The sequence below is a fragment of the Pelmatolapia mariae genome, linkage group LG7 (assembly GCF_036321145.2).
Source record: "Pelmatolapia mariae isolate MD_Pm_ZW linkage group LG7, Pm_UMD_F_2, whole genome shotgun sequence".
Lineage (NCBI taxonomy): Eukaryota > Metazoa > Chordata > Actinopteri > Cichliformes > Cichlidae > Pelmatolapia > Pelmatolapia mariae.
This window is the reverse complement of record NC_086233.1, coordinates 33,766,744-33,783,014: the sequence shown is the minus strand read 5'-3', so window position 1 is coordinate 33,783,014 and position 16,271 is coordinate 33,766,744. Positions and strand designations below refer to the sequence as shown.

The 16,271-nt window shown below is 40.4% G+C and overlaps 2 protein-coding genes across 2 annotated transcripts in view; both read right to left on the bottom strand.

The window, feature by feature from the left end:
• Positions 1–5,304, bottom strand: part of arrdc1b (arrestin domain containing 1b) — a 40,628-nt gene extending 35,324 nt beyond the window's left edge. Inside the window, exon 1 of the mRNA XM_063478867.1 lies at positions 5,136–5,304. Coding sequence (XP_063334937.1) covers positions 5,136–5,253 — 118 coding nt within the window. The 5' untranslated portion in view covers positions 5,254–5,304. The remainder of the gene's footprint in view (positions 1–5,135) is intronic.
• A 5,825-nt stretch (positions 5,305–11,129) lies between these two features.
• On the bottom strand, positions 11,130–15,923 carry LOC134632201 (glutamine synthetase-like). Its single transcript, XM_063480853.1, has 6 exons — positions 15,755–15,923; positions 14,315–14,476; positions 14,087–14,233; positions 13,332–13,459; positions 12,166–12,365; positions 11,130–11,436 (listed from the first exon to the last, which is right to left on the bottom strand). The coding sequence occupies exons 1-6, from the start codon at positions 15,921–15,923 to the stop codon at positions 11,130–11,132; spliced, it is 1,113 nt and encodes a 370-aa protein (XP_063336923.1).
• Between the last annotated feature and the right edge of the window lie 348 nt (positions 15,924–16,271).

The window sequence follows — 16,271 nt, the reverse complement described above, 5'->3', positions numbered from 1 at the left end:
TTCTGTTCATTCTTGCTGTCATGCAACTTTACATTTTATTTTCCAGTGTTTGATTGAGTCCCACATGAGATAAGATGTACATGCAAGCTATGAAATACAGCAACATTTCATAAACCATGCTGCCAAGATCTATAACTTACTCTCTGTTCTCAGACTCAACAACAGAATATACAGTGTACTTTAGTTTGAAATACAAGATTAAATAAATACATAAATAAATATCATACAACAATCGCACCAGCAATTGTGAACGTGTGCTGTTGTAAATACTTAGCTAAAAAGTAACTTGGCAATTTTCAACAGGCTTTATAAAATGAGATCCGGTCATTCAGAATCCAGGCTTTACTTCAAACCACAAAGACTGTCCCTTTCCTTTAATATCCCAGGCCCTGCTTTACAGAAGCCAAGGTCAATCCTGTCCAAAAAAACAGTGACCTTGGAATTAGCCTGGGAAGGAAATGAGACCTGACAGCTGTAGGTATTTTCCCATCAGAACAATATGGACTAACACCACCCTGTTCCCAGGTCTTCCAGTAATGGGGAGATAATGAAAAGCAGCACTGGCCTTTCAACCAATCCTAAAAGCCCAAACAAGCTTGAGCCAACGTGACATGATGGTCTAAAGATAAAGGTCTCTTTTCCAGTCTCCTTTCAGAAGTACATGACAAAAGTAGTGGTGGGTTGCTGGCTTTGAGCTGCCATCACTCTTCCATTGGCTAATACACAAAGAGAGAATCTATGCCCTCCGTGATCACTGTGACATTTAAATGACACTTAAATGTCTGCAATCATGATCATAACATGATTATTGGGGATGTACTGTAGGTTGGTGGTTTTTTAACTTTCTCTAGCATGTTCCACTTCAGCAGCTGGAGATGGTCACCCAAGGGTTGAGCATTAAACACCCTCAACTTCTGAGATGGGAGCCTCAAAACAATCGCGGTCTGACTCGAACTAACTGCAGTCACACTCGGGCAGATTGGTGAAGGTCTGCAAAAAAATATAGTCTCATTCAATGTAGCAATAGGGGACTCAACTCCTCTGGCTGCCACCTGGCTGAACTTTGGACATATCCCTGTATGAACCAAGGTTGCTCAATTTCTGTTTCAAATCTTTGAGATTCTAGATGGACTCTGACGTTGTTAACGCAAATTTCTGTGTATGTAGACAGTAACAGACTTCTGATTTTTGCTGATTTCTCACAGTAGATTGCATGTATTTGCCAACATGACCACATTCAACTGCAAACTGTTGGCCCACTGACTCAGTTTTAATGCTGTCTTAAAGCAGCAAAGTCATTTTGAAGATGGCAGCTGACTGTGAGTGGTCACAAACCGGGTCCCTGTTTTCAAAATAACCACGATGACACCTCAAATTCACTGCACACAGTCACAATAATTTTGGTAGTGATGCCATCGTGTTCCTTAATGCATTAGACCCCACCGTTTTTAAATAAATCATTAACAACTAAAAAAGGATCAAAGCTAAATTTTAGTGAAATAACAATCAGTATGACAGGAAATCTCCTATTTCCTTTATCTGCAAGACTCAAATACATTCATGTGGTAGCTTCATACCCTTTCAAATTCAATAGGTAGGTTTCAACTGGGCAGGAGTGTTAAGTTCAACGTTATGTGTAAATAATGTGTACAAGCAGCTATTTCATGCATTTCCATCCACACATTCATGATTCTGCTATTACAACTGTCTATCTGAGCATCCTAATCAATAGAAACACTGTCTAATGGTTTCCATCATCAATAATTGAGTGAGGCTAAGAATTTGGCCTCAGCAATATCCAGCACTCTAGAAAGCTTGTATTTGTCTATTATTACCCCTCAGGGTTATTTCACATCACTGCTTGGTAACAGTAGACACCAGATTCACAGTGCAATTTCAATTAAAGTCTTACAAAGGGTTCACAAGGGTCATACAGTGCCAGCATCTATTGGATGTATGTAATGGATAGTATGAGCAGTTTATTGGCCCACAAAACATAAAATCAAAACTTTACTGATATAATGCACACAGCATAAATACAGGCCACACAATCCAGCTCTGACAAACAAGCCTGCTGTTTTTCTAGTGCAAAATTTCTCAGGAAGGATTCTTCCTTGAATGGGCGTTGTTGATGTTTGAGGCAGGAAACAGCAGTGGTCATGAGCACTGAAGTGAAGAGAAAATCAACAGATGACTGAAGAGAAGCAATATCATAGTGTTTTCAACTGCCGCATTAGTACACAAACAACAGAGACCAAATATTTGACTCATTTGCTTAGTTTGGCAATGAGGATAAAAACTTTTCAAGTAAAAAAGGTTTGCTGTTTTCTTGTTTGGGTCCTCGTGTATATTTTTATTTGGGTGAAACTGTCAGAAGAAAAGGCCCCAGGAGTAAACCCAATCTTAATCTGCACCATTACTGCAATTACATGTAAAGCATGTGGAAATGGCGAAAACTATCATCCACATCAGACATCCTTAATCAGATAAGTGCAGATAACGGATTAAACAGAGAACAGAATCTGAGCGACCAGACGACACAAGATTTACAGTAATGAAGCCAAATGGCTCAGTTCTATTCTCTCCTCAGGAACGATACCAAAAACAGGAAATTGTCACCCCCAAACAAACCACACACTTCAGCTTAATTCAAGTCATCTGACTGATGCAATCATCAGCAGGCTCTATCGAGAGGGCATGATGTCACCGGACACATAACGCAGACTCAGCATTTACAGTACATTAGCAGGGCTCGCTGAAAGCCCAAGATGGAGAAGAGAGTCTTCTCAGCTGGAGCACTTTTGCTAAGAGATCAGTGGAGGAGCCAGTTTAAGGGGCTTAAGTAAGATAAAAAAAAAAAAAAACTCCTTAAACATCCCATGATACAAACAGATATTTAAACTTCATCTGGTCACAGCAGATCGTACACATTTTTTAATTTTGCTGTGAAAAAAATGAAAATGAAGATGTTGGAAAAAGTAAATGAATTTTTCTGAGTGCAGATAACTGAAAGCACACTGTGGTCTCGCACTTTGCTAAGAAAACTACAGGGAGATGAAACCAGATTGACAGACCACCACATCAAACACCTGTCTGCATGCTCTTCTTAGCACCGAGGACTCTTATTGAGCTTTTCGCTTGCCTCGGAGAAACTCTCCTACTGTCTGCATGCTTCAAGGACAGCCTACATCCAGCCAGCAGAGCAGGGTTTAATTTGGGGAACGACAGCCGGTGTCAGATAGAGACGAGCTGCCGCTGTTACACCTTACAGTGTAACAAAGCTCAACGGGAGCTTTTGACCTCTGCTGCAAACCCATCTGCTTGAGGTCATTCTGTGCATTATGGCAAATTAATCTCACTATGTCAGGTGTCAGGGTGACTGTGGAATGAACAGAAAGACAGGAGGTTGACCTGGAGGTGGTAGTTGAAGATGCTAAGATTTTCACTGGGAGTGAGCAGACGGGAAAGGATTAGAAATGACTACATCAGAGGGACTGCTCAGGCTGAGCAGAGGTAAGACTGGGATAGCGTAGACATGTGGGGAGGAGTAACAGTGAATATGCTGGACAAAGGATGATGAATATGGAGCTGCCAGGCAGGATGAAAAGGGAAAGACCACAGAGAAGATGCAGGGATGTAGTGAAGGAACACATGCAGAGGGATAGTATGACAGAGGATGCAAGTAGAAGTGAGATGGAGGCAGGTGGAGCAGCCAAAAGAAGAAGAAGGTGCACAACATGCAGGAAATGTGGCCAAATAACTTTACAAGAATTTAAATTGATTTCAATTTCATTTCACTGGATTTGTCTAGGATCTCATACCCGGTGCACTTTTGCCTTTCCTGTGCTGTCCTCATGGATGCTGTGCAAAGGAAACCAGGTCCGATGCACTCTTTGCACCTAAAGGCGTCCCATGGTGAGGGGAGATCAGGTTACCCTTGCTAGACAGACTTTCCAGTCAAAATTTAAAAGAAAAAAAAGGAAAAAAAGGCCACCTCACCAAGGCTCAACTCCCTGCCAGAAAACCATGGTTTCCTCACTTCCTCCATCTCTCCCCATCTTTTACAGGTAATATTAATTTGAATAATATTTAGGTTAAGCAGCTGCATTGTGTTTGTGGAGTTAATGAATAATCGAGATTACCATACTGACCATAGCGATGGATAAACTTATGAATTTTTGCTATTTGCAATTCAAATGTTCGGCCTGTAGTGCTATTTGCCCTCCTGGATTGTTTTGGTGTGACTTTCCGAGTTCTAGCCTGCAGACACGCGAGGCTCCGCACATCAAACCAGTGTAGATCAGTGGATAAACTGCACTGCAGGCTATTTAAACTTTGTAAAATACAAGACGCAAGGGGACATATTCCCAGAGTCTCACCTTTATTTACTGTCCCTGTCAATTAACATACCACTGTGCAGGAACACCCACTGTAAAAAGAGCTTTCAGTCAAGATGATGACTGCCCTTCCTTATCGGGGAAGATTACCCTCGAGGATCTCTTTACACACAATGGATTCTTTGTGTCTTTCCATGGAAAGTCCAGGAGCTGCTTCCCACTAAGCCCACTTTATTCCCATTATTAACAGTTTCTTCAAGTTTGTCTAAATTAATAAACATTTCCAAATCGTTTCTATTTGACGCTTGTATACTGAAAATGCTCCCAGATGACTAACACCTGATGTTCTGCCTTTTTTTTTTGGGGGGGGGGATTTTCTGTCAATTTCGAGGGTTCTTCAAAAACAAAACAATACAAGGAAGCAACATGTTGCAACAAGCAGGATGTGTGCTTTAAACGGCCCGAAGAGAGTACCAAACAGCTGAGCTGGCACAGACAACAACAGCGGCGCTGGCTGCTGGTGTCATGTGGGAAACGCTCGGTCCACTCCCAGAGCAGCGGCACAAAATCCCCAATACATGTCCGACGCGACCGCACAGTGTGGTGCCTTGAACAGGCGAGAAAGAAAAGCCACGGCTGCGCGGTGCTCTGCTCTCCCCCACGTCCACCATCACCGAGGAAAAGTTTATGTACACCGAGCCTCCATGCGCGCCTCGCTGAGCCAGACTGAGAGAGGCACGCTGGGAGGAAGAAACGCTCCTCTCTGTGTCTTCTGGGTTTCGCTGACGGACAGCTTACCTTTGAAATGCAGCGACTCGGTGGTTCGTATCTTCACCGTCCCGCTTATAGACTCCCCCGGACCGTAAACCACCTTGTTGTTGGTAAAAGTAATATCAAATTCCTGAAGCTTTCCCATGGCTCTGCTCCTCTCTACTCCGCTACTTCCTCAGCTCTGCGTATCTCTGATGCTGAGCTCTCACCTGCTGCCGCGAGCTCCCTCCTCCTCCTCCTCCTCCCCACCTTCCTAACTCGCACGCCTGTGACGTCACGTTGACCTTTGATAACAGATGCGCTCATGTGTGGTTTAAGAGAAGATGATTGTTTGATATTGTAAATAAATGACCAGACTTATTTTTTTATTTATTTATAATATCAACTATAGACAATAAAGCAGGAACCTTCAGGGCTGTGAAGTGCCAATAACTGCAGTTCCTTTACTGGCCACTAGAGGCTACAAATGTGAGTCAATTTCTATAGACACCCATGTAAAAAAATGTCCAACTTTACAGCATTACAAAGCATGTTTTCAGCACTGTGTTTTGACTATTGCCCCCTGCTAAGAATTGTACAGTGAGCAAATTCATTTATAACTCATGAATCAGGTCACTAGAGCAGCTTGATGTGTCTGCTAGGCCACCTCCACTATCTCACATCACTGAGCTGGACCTCTTGACCATGTATGCGCTGTTGGTGTCTTTTGGAGGATTTTAAAATACTTTTTTGGGTCAAATATTCTTGGACACAGATCATCCAGGTAGTTTCTCCTCTGGTTTTCTTGCCTCAAAGTTGTATTTTTTATTTTTGAATAGAATTAATTAGTATGGTTGTGCTTGTGCGTCATTCACAAGGGCAAGAATGGTGAGAATAAATGGATGTCACAAAACAGCCACAAGCATTCATATTCATCACAGGCATGATAGTTGGGTGAGGCATGATAGTTCCCATTGAATATCCAACACTGTCTTTGTTTGAGTTATCATTCCTAATTAAATGTAACACTGGTATTAACCCCCTAATCTATCTGCTTTTTAACTAAATTTTAATTTTTAATTATTTTAAAGTTTACTTATTTATATCTGTGTTCACCCATATCCTACCAATTTATGTTATAGGCCTATCTCTAAGCTCCCATTATTGTCGAAAAAGTAGTTGCAGATCAGCTTACCGCTTTTTTAGAAAGACATGAAATTTATGACAAATTTCAGTCGGGTTTCCGTAAAAGTCACTCAACAGAAACCGCATTACTTAAAGTCTCTAGTGACATTATGATGTCAGCTGACTCCGGAGCATCCTCAGTCATGGTTTTGTTGGACTTGACATCTGCCTTTGATACCATTGACCATACCATCCTGATTAACAGGCTCCGGGACGTAGTCGGTGTGTCCGGTCTGGCTTTGAAGTGGTTTCAGTCATACCTCTCCAACAGATCTTTTGCAAATCAGTTTATGTCACATTCTAAGGATCTGACATGTGGGGTACCGCAGGGTTCAGTTCTGGGTCCTATTCTTTTTCTTTTGCACATGTTACCTCTAGGACTTGTAATTAGGCAGTTCCCTGAGGTGTCTTATCACTTCTATGCTGATGATATTCAGCTCTATTGCTCTTTTAAGCCAATGGAAGTCTATAAACTGTCCTCTTTAATTAAATGTTTAGCTTCCATTGAACAGTGGCTTGGGGACAACTATTTACAGTTGAACTCTGAGAAGTCAGAAACATTAATTATTGCCCCCGACAACCAGATATCTCTAATCAAACAGCATCTTGGGTCTCTTGGCTCATCTGTTCACCCGAGCCTCAGGTGTGATCTTTGATTCTGCCATGTCCCTAGAACAACACTCTCGCCAGTTAATTAGGAATTGCCTTTTTCAGCTAAGAAACATCTCCAAACTGCAAACTTTGCTGTCTAAATCTGAGTTAGAAATGGTTATTCATGCTTTTATTTCATCTCGCTTAGATTATTGTAACAGTCTTTATCTTTGTTTGAGCAAAAGGAATCTTGACCGTCTCCAGTCAGTCCAGAATGCTGCTGCAAGGCTTTTAACTAAGACACGAAAAAGAGAGCACATTACACCAGTGTTACATTCATTACACTGGCTTCCAGTACATTTTAGAATTCATTTTAAAATCTTGGTACTGACTTTTAAAGCTTTGAATTGTGATGCCCCTGCCTACATTTCTGATCTTTTAGAACCCCACGCTCCCTCTCGCAGCCTGAGATCATCTTATCAAAGGCTGTTGGTAGTCCCACAAACTTGTTTTAAGACCAGAGGTGATAGATCTTTTAGAGCGGTGGCCCCCAGGTTGTGGAATGCTCTCCCTCCATTTTTACGTTGCCTTGATTGTATTTATTCTTTTAAAAAGCAGCTTAAGACTCATTTATTTAGATTGGCTTTTAATTAGATTTGTGCTGTATTTTTGATTATTGATGTATTTTATGTATTTCTGTTTTTACATTACTGTGAAGCACTTTGTGGTTTTTATCCTGTGAAAGGTGCTATATAAATAAATTGATTTGATTTGTTGTTGTTGTATGAACCATCTTCTAGAGATAACTCCTAGAATACCTCTATGAAAGAAAGAAAGCTGAAAATATCTGTATGGTACTTTCCAGAAAGGAGGTTGCATCACAGTGTCTGAGAAATTTCCAAAGAAGAGCTGCATTCCTGAACTTTGCATGTACTGAAGTACACCACAACACAAAAGAAAGCTGCTGGGGCCCTCTTATTTGTGCTTCCTGCCTGAATCAGTGTGTGGCGGTAATATGAGTGAATAGTCTTTCGGGCATACGCAACAAGTAGATAGAGGCTACATGTGAAAAAATATAAGGTTTCTGGAAAGTCTTTGGCCCAAGAAAAACAAATCATCCAATTTGAACAAAATAGTTCACTGACATTGACAACACACTCCTCAAAATTTGCATAATTTTGATTTGGTTTCTTTCCCTCTAACAAAGTTGAAACGCACAAAACCCAAGAGGAGAATTTGCATGAATTCACCTTAAAACCCTCCCCACTGCTCGCACACTTTCTGTTTCAGTGCATACTTCCTCTCACTGAGACGGTACTTCCCATCCCTGACTATACTTCCTGTCTCATTGTGTAGCTTCAGTGATGTGATTAGAGCTGTAGATGCAAATGTTTTGATCGCGTTTGTGTATAAAAGGCTCACAGATAAGAGTTTTTTTCAAGAGGCTTAATGTGTTGCATTTACCACAACCGAAAAAATATCACTCCTCTTCCTCTACAGTCATGCTTGTTGGGTTAATCGGTGAACTTAAATTGGTCAGAAGTGTGGATGTGAGAGTTCGTGGTTGTCTGTCTCTCTGTGTGAGTCTTGTGATAGATCTGTCGCAGCTATATCAAGCCTGTTACCTAACTTGACCTTACATTTAATACACTTTTAAGAATGAAAATTAGGTTGAGCTTGTTGCTAGTTGGTGATTTAATGCCAGAATCATGCCTCAAATGCCTTGAGAAATATACATATTTTCTAAATTAAATTATTTGCTGAGTTATTCACTTATGTATTTATTTATTTATATTTTTAAATTTGGCTGTTTTAATCCTCCATACCCACAGGGTGGTTTTATGCTCAGTAAAAGAAAAGTGTTCCCATGACAACAGACAAAACACCATAGTTGCCAAGTTACTGCCTGTATCCATGGAAATCTGTTATGTGGTGGCATCTAATATAGTTCAAAGAATCTCACTGTTTCTTCTTCTTGTTCTCAGTTTCACCTTGTTTGTTTACTCATGTTGCAAAAACAGCTTGGATTGTGAATCATTTTGACGGTGCCAGGCCGCAAATGAGGCGATTGCATGTCTGTAAGTAACATGATAGGATGTTAACACCATATGTTAGGTACGCCCAGCATCAGCTGAGATGGATCCATGTGGGTGTAACGTCGGAACACACTCACCATGTGCCTGCAAAGGTCGTGGTTCCCCCTGTTTTGTGGTTAAATCCTGAAATATTTTGAAAACCACACCACTCTTATCCCTTCATAAAGAGCCAGCTAACAAGTCTCCGTGACACGTTGAACTCTAACTGGGTAAATTACAGGTTTTGTTTTACTGAATAAGATGCGGGTAATGAAAATTACTCCAATAGCTCCATCTGGTGGACAAGTGCAAAAATTTTCAACATCCTGTTTCTTTATTTATTTCTTTATTTATTATTTTAAGATTAATATTTTTCTGTGATTCTGCTAACACAGATCAGACTTATTGCCTTAACTATAGTGCTGTGCAAAGGTCTTGAAGCATCCCTCATTACTTTATATTTTGCTTGGAAAATTGGAGATAGGAGCAGTGATTTGTTCAATCATATGCAAACATAAATGGAAATACAACTCTCTTAGGCAAGATTTCTTGTAATTTCTTAAATCAGTCTTCAGGAATAGCTCTCCAGGCTTCTTGAAGCACTTTCTAAAGCTGTTTGTTGGATGATGGCTGCATTGTGTTTCATTTTCTGTTGCGATGATTCCACAGTGTATCAATAATTAGGCCCAGGCTCTGGGGAGGCAGTTTTTAGCCTCAATTTTCATAAATCAAAATTTCGCAGTACTGGCAGTAAGGTTTTATTTAGTGTTTACTTTGGCGGGGAAGTGGAAGTGCTTCATTGGCTGTTGTAGTAAACAGAGGACGAGTGTCCCTGCATCTTTTTGCCTTTGTTAACTTGCTTGGTCTGATCCTGAAGCATGTCAGCTCCCCCACTGGAGATATGCTTGGCCTGTGATTTCACATGCAGCCAGGCAGTGTATATGCTTTGTCAGTTCCACTCGTCAGTGGACTGAGGCTGTGCTCAACAAACCCGTCTTTATAGCAACCAGTCCCTTTCGCAGTAGCTTATGGTAAATGGTAAGTGGCCTGTATTTGTATAGCGCTTTACTAGTCCCTAAGGACCCCAAAGCGCTTTACACATCCAGTCATCCACCCATTCACACACTGGTGATGGCAAGCTACATTGTAGCCACAGCCACCCTGGGGCGCACTGACAGAGGCGAGGCTGCCGGGCCGCCACCGGGCCCTCTGACCACCACCAGTAGGCAACGGGTGAATGCCCAATGACACAACGACCGAGACTGTCCAAGCCGGGACTCGAACCGGCAACCTTCCGATTACAAGGCGAACTCCCAACTCTTGAGCCACGATCGCCTTATCTACATGAAAACCACATAACACAACACATCGAGCAAAACTGTCAAAGGCTTCTGGGTCCCACACCACTTATTTGTGGAAAGATCAGGTTGGCAGAATGTACTTTGGCTAGTTTGTAAGTGTTTGGAAGGAGGAACTGCTATTTCAGATTTGTATGGTTACCAAGATGGTTGCCCCAAGCCACCTTAAGTAGAGAGAAATCAGATGTCTTACCAGTGGTAAAACAAGATAGGGCAAGCTTGGAGATCCCATATGAGCCCCAAATTAGCAGCTGCATCACGTTGATACTTGAAATAGGTATGCTATCAGGATGAAGGAGTGGTATCTCTGACAGTAAGTGGGTAAAGTGGCAGTACAGCCAGCCTGTTCCACTGGAGGCAAAACTGTGGATAAGAGTAAGACAAAGCCAGACTGGATGATACATATGATGCCAGCTGAGGTTTAGGCACTCAGCAAGAGTGCTAACAACAAATTCACTAATATGTAAGGACATTTCTACAACAGTCATACCAATGACAAGTGAAGTATATGGAGACTTTCTGACATAAATAGATAAGAAGGCAATCATAGCACCATTATCTATATTTCACTTCCTCAGCGGTTATAGATGGAGCACAAGTAGCAGTTATTAATAATTTAGTGAGCATAGTGAGCATTAATAGTTTGCAGCAGCATAGAGGCTCAGAAGAAAAACATACATCTACTTCCAGGCTTCTTCATCTTCATCTTGTTGTGAATCCTTTTACTCCAGTTCAAGTTAACTCACAGACAGGTCTGTGTTGCTTTATACATTTTATATATATTATCTATGTTATACAAATTATATAATTTTAAAAAAGGCAGCACTTTTCTACTACTTGGCTCCTTTTTCTTCTTCTTCCAATAGGCAGGTTATGGCGATGGCCTTCGTCACTGCATACGGGTCACAGTTTGCTGCGGGACGGCGGTCCTCGAAGTACCCTTTCTTCTCTTGCCCCACCTGCCGAGGGATGCGGATGCTGGCACCTCGGTTGGCCACTCCGGCAGAGAAGTCGTGGATGCTGGAGGTTTCGTGGAGACCTGTGAGACGCCTGATGTTGTCCTTGCCTCCATGAGGGTCGTACACACGAATGTGCTCAGGGTGCTTTTTCCCCAGCTTATCGATAGCCTTCTCAATGTACCTGCCATCAAAGAAACATGTATTTTTTTTTTTTTATTTTTTTTTTTTTACTGAGGTTTCCTCTCATTACTCTGTTTTAGCAGATAATTCATCAGGCAGTATGTTGAGCATCAGTGAACAGTTGTTTAAGCATGATTAGTAAAGATTAAGACAGCATCACTCTTTTCTTCATATTTGCTTCTAAGAAGACATTATTGTAATTCTTAAATACAGGTCTTGAGCAACAGTTTTCCAGGTTTTCTGAAGGTCTTTGGATATTGACTGCTTTTTAAAATCATTTTGTAGTCCAGTCCTTGTATCTGATCATTTTCAGAGAATGTTTTTTTTGTTTTTTTGTTAAGCCACTGAAGACTTTTATCTATGAATCATTCAAGCACAAAAAGGAACCTTACTTAAGGGAATAACTTATCTACACCACAACTTAGGAAAGAACCAATTTAAAATTGTATCTTTGGGTACTTTGTTACTAGCAGTCAGTCACTTAAAAAAACACATAATTTCTTCCCGTTTCTTGAGTCGAATTTATTGCATACATAGAGTATCCAATAAAGTATCTGGTGAGGGGATATAGTGCTGCATTTGATTTAATTTAAATAAATACTTAAAATAAAAAATAATAAGTAAATACTAGATGTTTTTAAGCTTTTCAAATGTGCCACTGGTACTCCTTTGTGTAGTACAATGAAGTGCTTTTGTATGTGTATCTTTTGAAAGTCTGGAGTTTACTTACTGCAGTCCTCCTTCTTCCCTCATCTCCTTGGTGCTGACATTTGTGTGGCAACCAGTCCCGTTCCAGTTGCCCTTCATGGGTTTGGGGTCCAGCGTTGCTACAACCCCGAAATCTTCACAGACACGGTGCAAAAGGAAACGTGAGATCCACAACTGGTCCCCCATCTCGATGCCCTCACAGGGGCCCACCTGGTACTCCCACTGAAGCCAGAGAAAAATAAAGATGCAGAGAAAAGAGGGAAATGTTCGAGGTGAAAACATTAACACTGTTAATAAATGATACGTTTAGCTGACTGCAATTTGATAGTTTTCTGACTGTTAGAAAACAAAGAAATTATAATGAGTAACATTTGCTAATGGCCTAGTATTTGCTTGGAAATCACTTGTGAATTATATTTATGTTTCATATTTATCTGTGTATTATATTTCAGTTTTTTGAGCTCATCAGTGAGTCATCCACTTTATTTGGACAGCTAATAAATTGTAAATAAAGTTGTAGCTGACTTTATAGTACTTGTTTTAAATTGCATTTCAGTAGGGAGGTTGTGCTGTTTTGCCTTTTGTTACTTTCTCTTTTACTATCATTTTATTTTCTGTTTTAAACTAGTTGGTTAAGTTTAGGAATTGTGGTTGTATGTCGAGTTTGGGGTGAGACTGTTTTCTTTATTGTGTGGCATCACTGGATTGAAGCAGCGTGAGTATTTCATAGAAAGCCATGTTATGCGTGGTATGTTGGGGAGGTGTACCCATCTACCCATCTACCCATCTCAATGTCACAAAACTCATCTCATCGACGCAAAAAGAAAAATGCAATGGGAACAAAAGAAATGTGATGCAACCTTTTCTGGGTGTTATAAAAAAGAAACAAGAAACTAAAAATCCAACTGGCAGAAATCCAAAGCAGGAGAACTAGAAGATAAGAATAGTTTTTAATTATTTCATGTTTTTCTGAATAAAATAACTCCGTGATGCCCTATAATGAAAAGGCTCATTGAGTAGTAATAAAAGATTTATTACAAACCAAAACTTAAGATCGCAGAAAAGTTAATGGCATAAAGAAACACAAAATACATTGTAACCAGTGATTAATAAATATTACATAAATTTTATTAGATATGTTTATTATAAAGTGCTACTGCCATGTATTGGAGTAGTACTTTCACTTACCTGAGATGGCATAACTTCAGCATTAGTACCGTAGATTTTGACCCCAGCATAGAGGCAGGCCTTGTAGTGGCACTCCACAATGTCCCTTCCATAAGCACTGTTGGCCCCCACCCCACAGTAGTAAGGACCTGATGACACATGATGACACAAATGAAAAACCACAATATCAAGATACACTGTATGAAAACTACGACGGCTATAAACATTTAGGTTCTGAGCCTATAAAAAGTGGATTTGTGATGCTTGTTTTCAGACAAAAATTACAAACATTTACAATATGAAGTGTTTGAGAAATGATTTGTCTACTTCTTTTCTAACTTTACAGAAATCCTTTGTATAGCACTGACCATTGTCAACCCTGTGATGCTAACTTGAATAAAATAATGATAACATGTGGGAAAGAGAAGTGTGGTGCTCAGAGAATCTGAATGGATTTACAAGCTCCTTAAGAATGTGAAAGCCTTTGTTAAAGTTTAGAAACGTATCAGCTGTGCTAGTCTACTTTTGGTTTTGTTCCTTTTGTCCGATTTCATACCCTGTCATTCTTGGAACATGTCTGTTTTGTTTCTGAGAAATTCTGTCATTACCTCTGCTTCTCTGACTTTAAATGTAAATGTGTATCATTTTGTGGGATATTGCTTCACTCCACACTCCCCGTGACCCAGATAATAGCACAAGGATTTACCACAAGCTGGCAATTGGTTTGTCACTGCAGTATTTGTATAAAAAACAGTAAAAAATGACAGCTCGGTTACCTTGGGGTGCTGGGAATCCATTTGGAGGCCAGCTAAATGGATGTCCATCTGTTCCCAGGAGTGTGTACTCCTGTTCCATACCGAACCAAATATGGTGCTCTTTGACCTTTTTCATCACTTCGTTGCAGCTCGCTCTGTGGTTAGTTTCTAAAATAAAAGTCAGAGCAGTCTGTTATTGTGATCTTAGACGATGTTAAGGGAAAAAAGCATGGACTGAAAAAAATGTACCTGCAGGTAAACGGTTGTACTTCAGGACCTCACAAAGAACCAGTTTATTGGGGTCAAGGTTGATTGGATCCCTGAACATGCGGACCGGGATGAGGTACATGTCACTGTTGGAGCCTTCAGCCTGGTAGGTGCTTGAGCCATCAAAGTTCCACTCAGGTATTTCTAAAAATAGAGACTCGTTATTATTCCTCTGATTAGATGTCAGTGTTCACATTCTTTTTTAAAGTGAAACCTGATGAACTTGGTAACTACGTTAATAGAGATGTCAGGGAAAATTCCCATTCATACTATCTGCCTGGTGAGATCTGGCCCTGTTACTAAAAGTAGACACAAATAAAGGTAACAGGACAATGGGGAAAAAAGACAAACATAAAAGAGCCCAATTACAGTAAAATGTGCCAAAGTTCTCTGGTAGCGAAGAGAAATTAAGAAAAGACAGCGAGTGCACTAACTTCTCAGGCTTAGACACACCTGGAATATTCTATTTAATAATAAATCAGTTAGATTTCAGTGAGTTTCCACAGTGGATTTACTTGTTTCAGTTTATTTTTTTCATTTGAAAATGTTTAGCTTTTATTTAGTTCTTTTAAGTTTCTGTCGTAAACTCAAAACACTCAGCTTTATTGCTGGATAACAACAGAACAGAAAACGAACTAAACTGAGAATACAAAACAAACTAAACAGGCAGGGGACCTGGCAAACGGAACACACAGTGTAAAATGAGGGATGACGCGACGACGAGCAGGGGAAGACGCAGATACTAAATACAAGAGGTGAACAGGACTGAGAGGAAACAGCTGGAAGACATGGCCTGACACTGATTACGCAGACAAGACAGGGAGAGCACAAAACTGAACGCACACAGACCTTCAAAGTAAAACAGGAAGTACATGACAGACACAGAGATCCAGACTAGACACTGAGCTTAACACACTCATGAGCAGACATAATAACATCAAGGACAGACAGAAAACAGTTACGTGGGACCAGGGCAGGCACAGAACAGAAACCTAACAAATGGCAAATCACAATGAAAGACATAACCAGAATAAACAAGAACATAACATATTATGAAGAAACAAAACACTGAGTCCTCAGACTCAGGACCATGACAGTTTCAGTGTTACTTTCAGTCTTTTTAATTAATATTGTATGAATGGGCATGTGCCAGGTGCAAACGTTAGCAAAATCAGTACAAGCGTTACAACCCCCCCCCCCCCCCCCCCCCCCCCATAACATTTTGAAAGCAGTTGGCTCACAGTCTTGTAGACATTCAGAGTCTCAATAAACATGTCCATCAAAGCCTCATCAGGCAGGTTGTAATCACAAATTGAAAGGGTAGAAAAGTTGCCCTTGACTATTAAGCTAATTAAACATTAAGTTTTAGACTAAGTGCCTCTCACCCCTAAAGGTTAGAGCTTATTAAAAAATGCCATTCACCTTCTATGCTTTTTGGTTCTGTGTCTAGAGTTCTCGTCTTGTTCCGAAGTGCCTCTCCAGTGCCATCAATCCAGATGTAGGTGACCTGGCATTTCTGTCCTTGAGGCAGGCTCATGTACTGCTGCCGCACAGCTTTGTTGAGACGAGAGCTGGATGACACTGATGCCATTTTCACCTTCAATTGCAAAAGTGGATAATTATAGTAACAGATGACATTTTTATGACTTTATGACACCTTCAATTTCCATCTTGTGCTTTTTTTTTCTTCCCATAACAAACCTACAACTATAAGGTTTTTTCAAAGTTATTAAAATGAACCAGCGGCATTACTTCATTTATGCCATGGGTAGCTGTCAAGTCTGACAAGATTAATTTTCCACATCTAGTTATAGTTCCACATGAGTTTGACATTCCTGATTTCTAGCAATCAGTGTCAGAATGTAAATATAGTGCTATAAGGTATTTAACCAGACACCAAGAAGATAAACATCCAGGGCTTGAAACACATTCACAGACA

What these genes read in the sequence shown, in the direction of transcription:
- LOC134632201 (XM_063480853.1), bottom strand. Translation starts at nt 15,923, where the DNA reads ATGGCATCAGTGTCATCCAGCTCTCGTCTCAACAAAGCTGTGCGGCAG. An exon ending in AGAACCAAAAAGCATAGAAG is followed by an intron (nt 14,477 to 15,754) that starts GTGAATGGCATT and finishes CTCTATTTTTAG; the next exon opens with AAATACCTGAGTGGAACTTT. An exon ending in AGGGAAGAAGGAGGACTGCA is followed by an intron (nt 11,437 to 12,165) that starts GTAAGTAAACTC and finishes CTTTGATGGCAG; the next exon opens with GTACATTGAGAAGGCTATCG.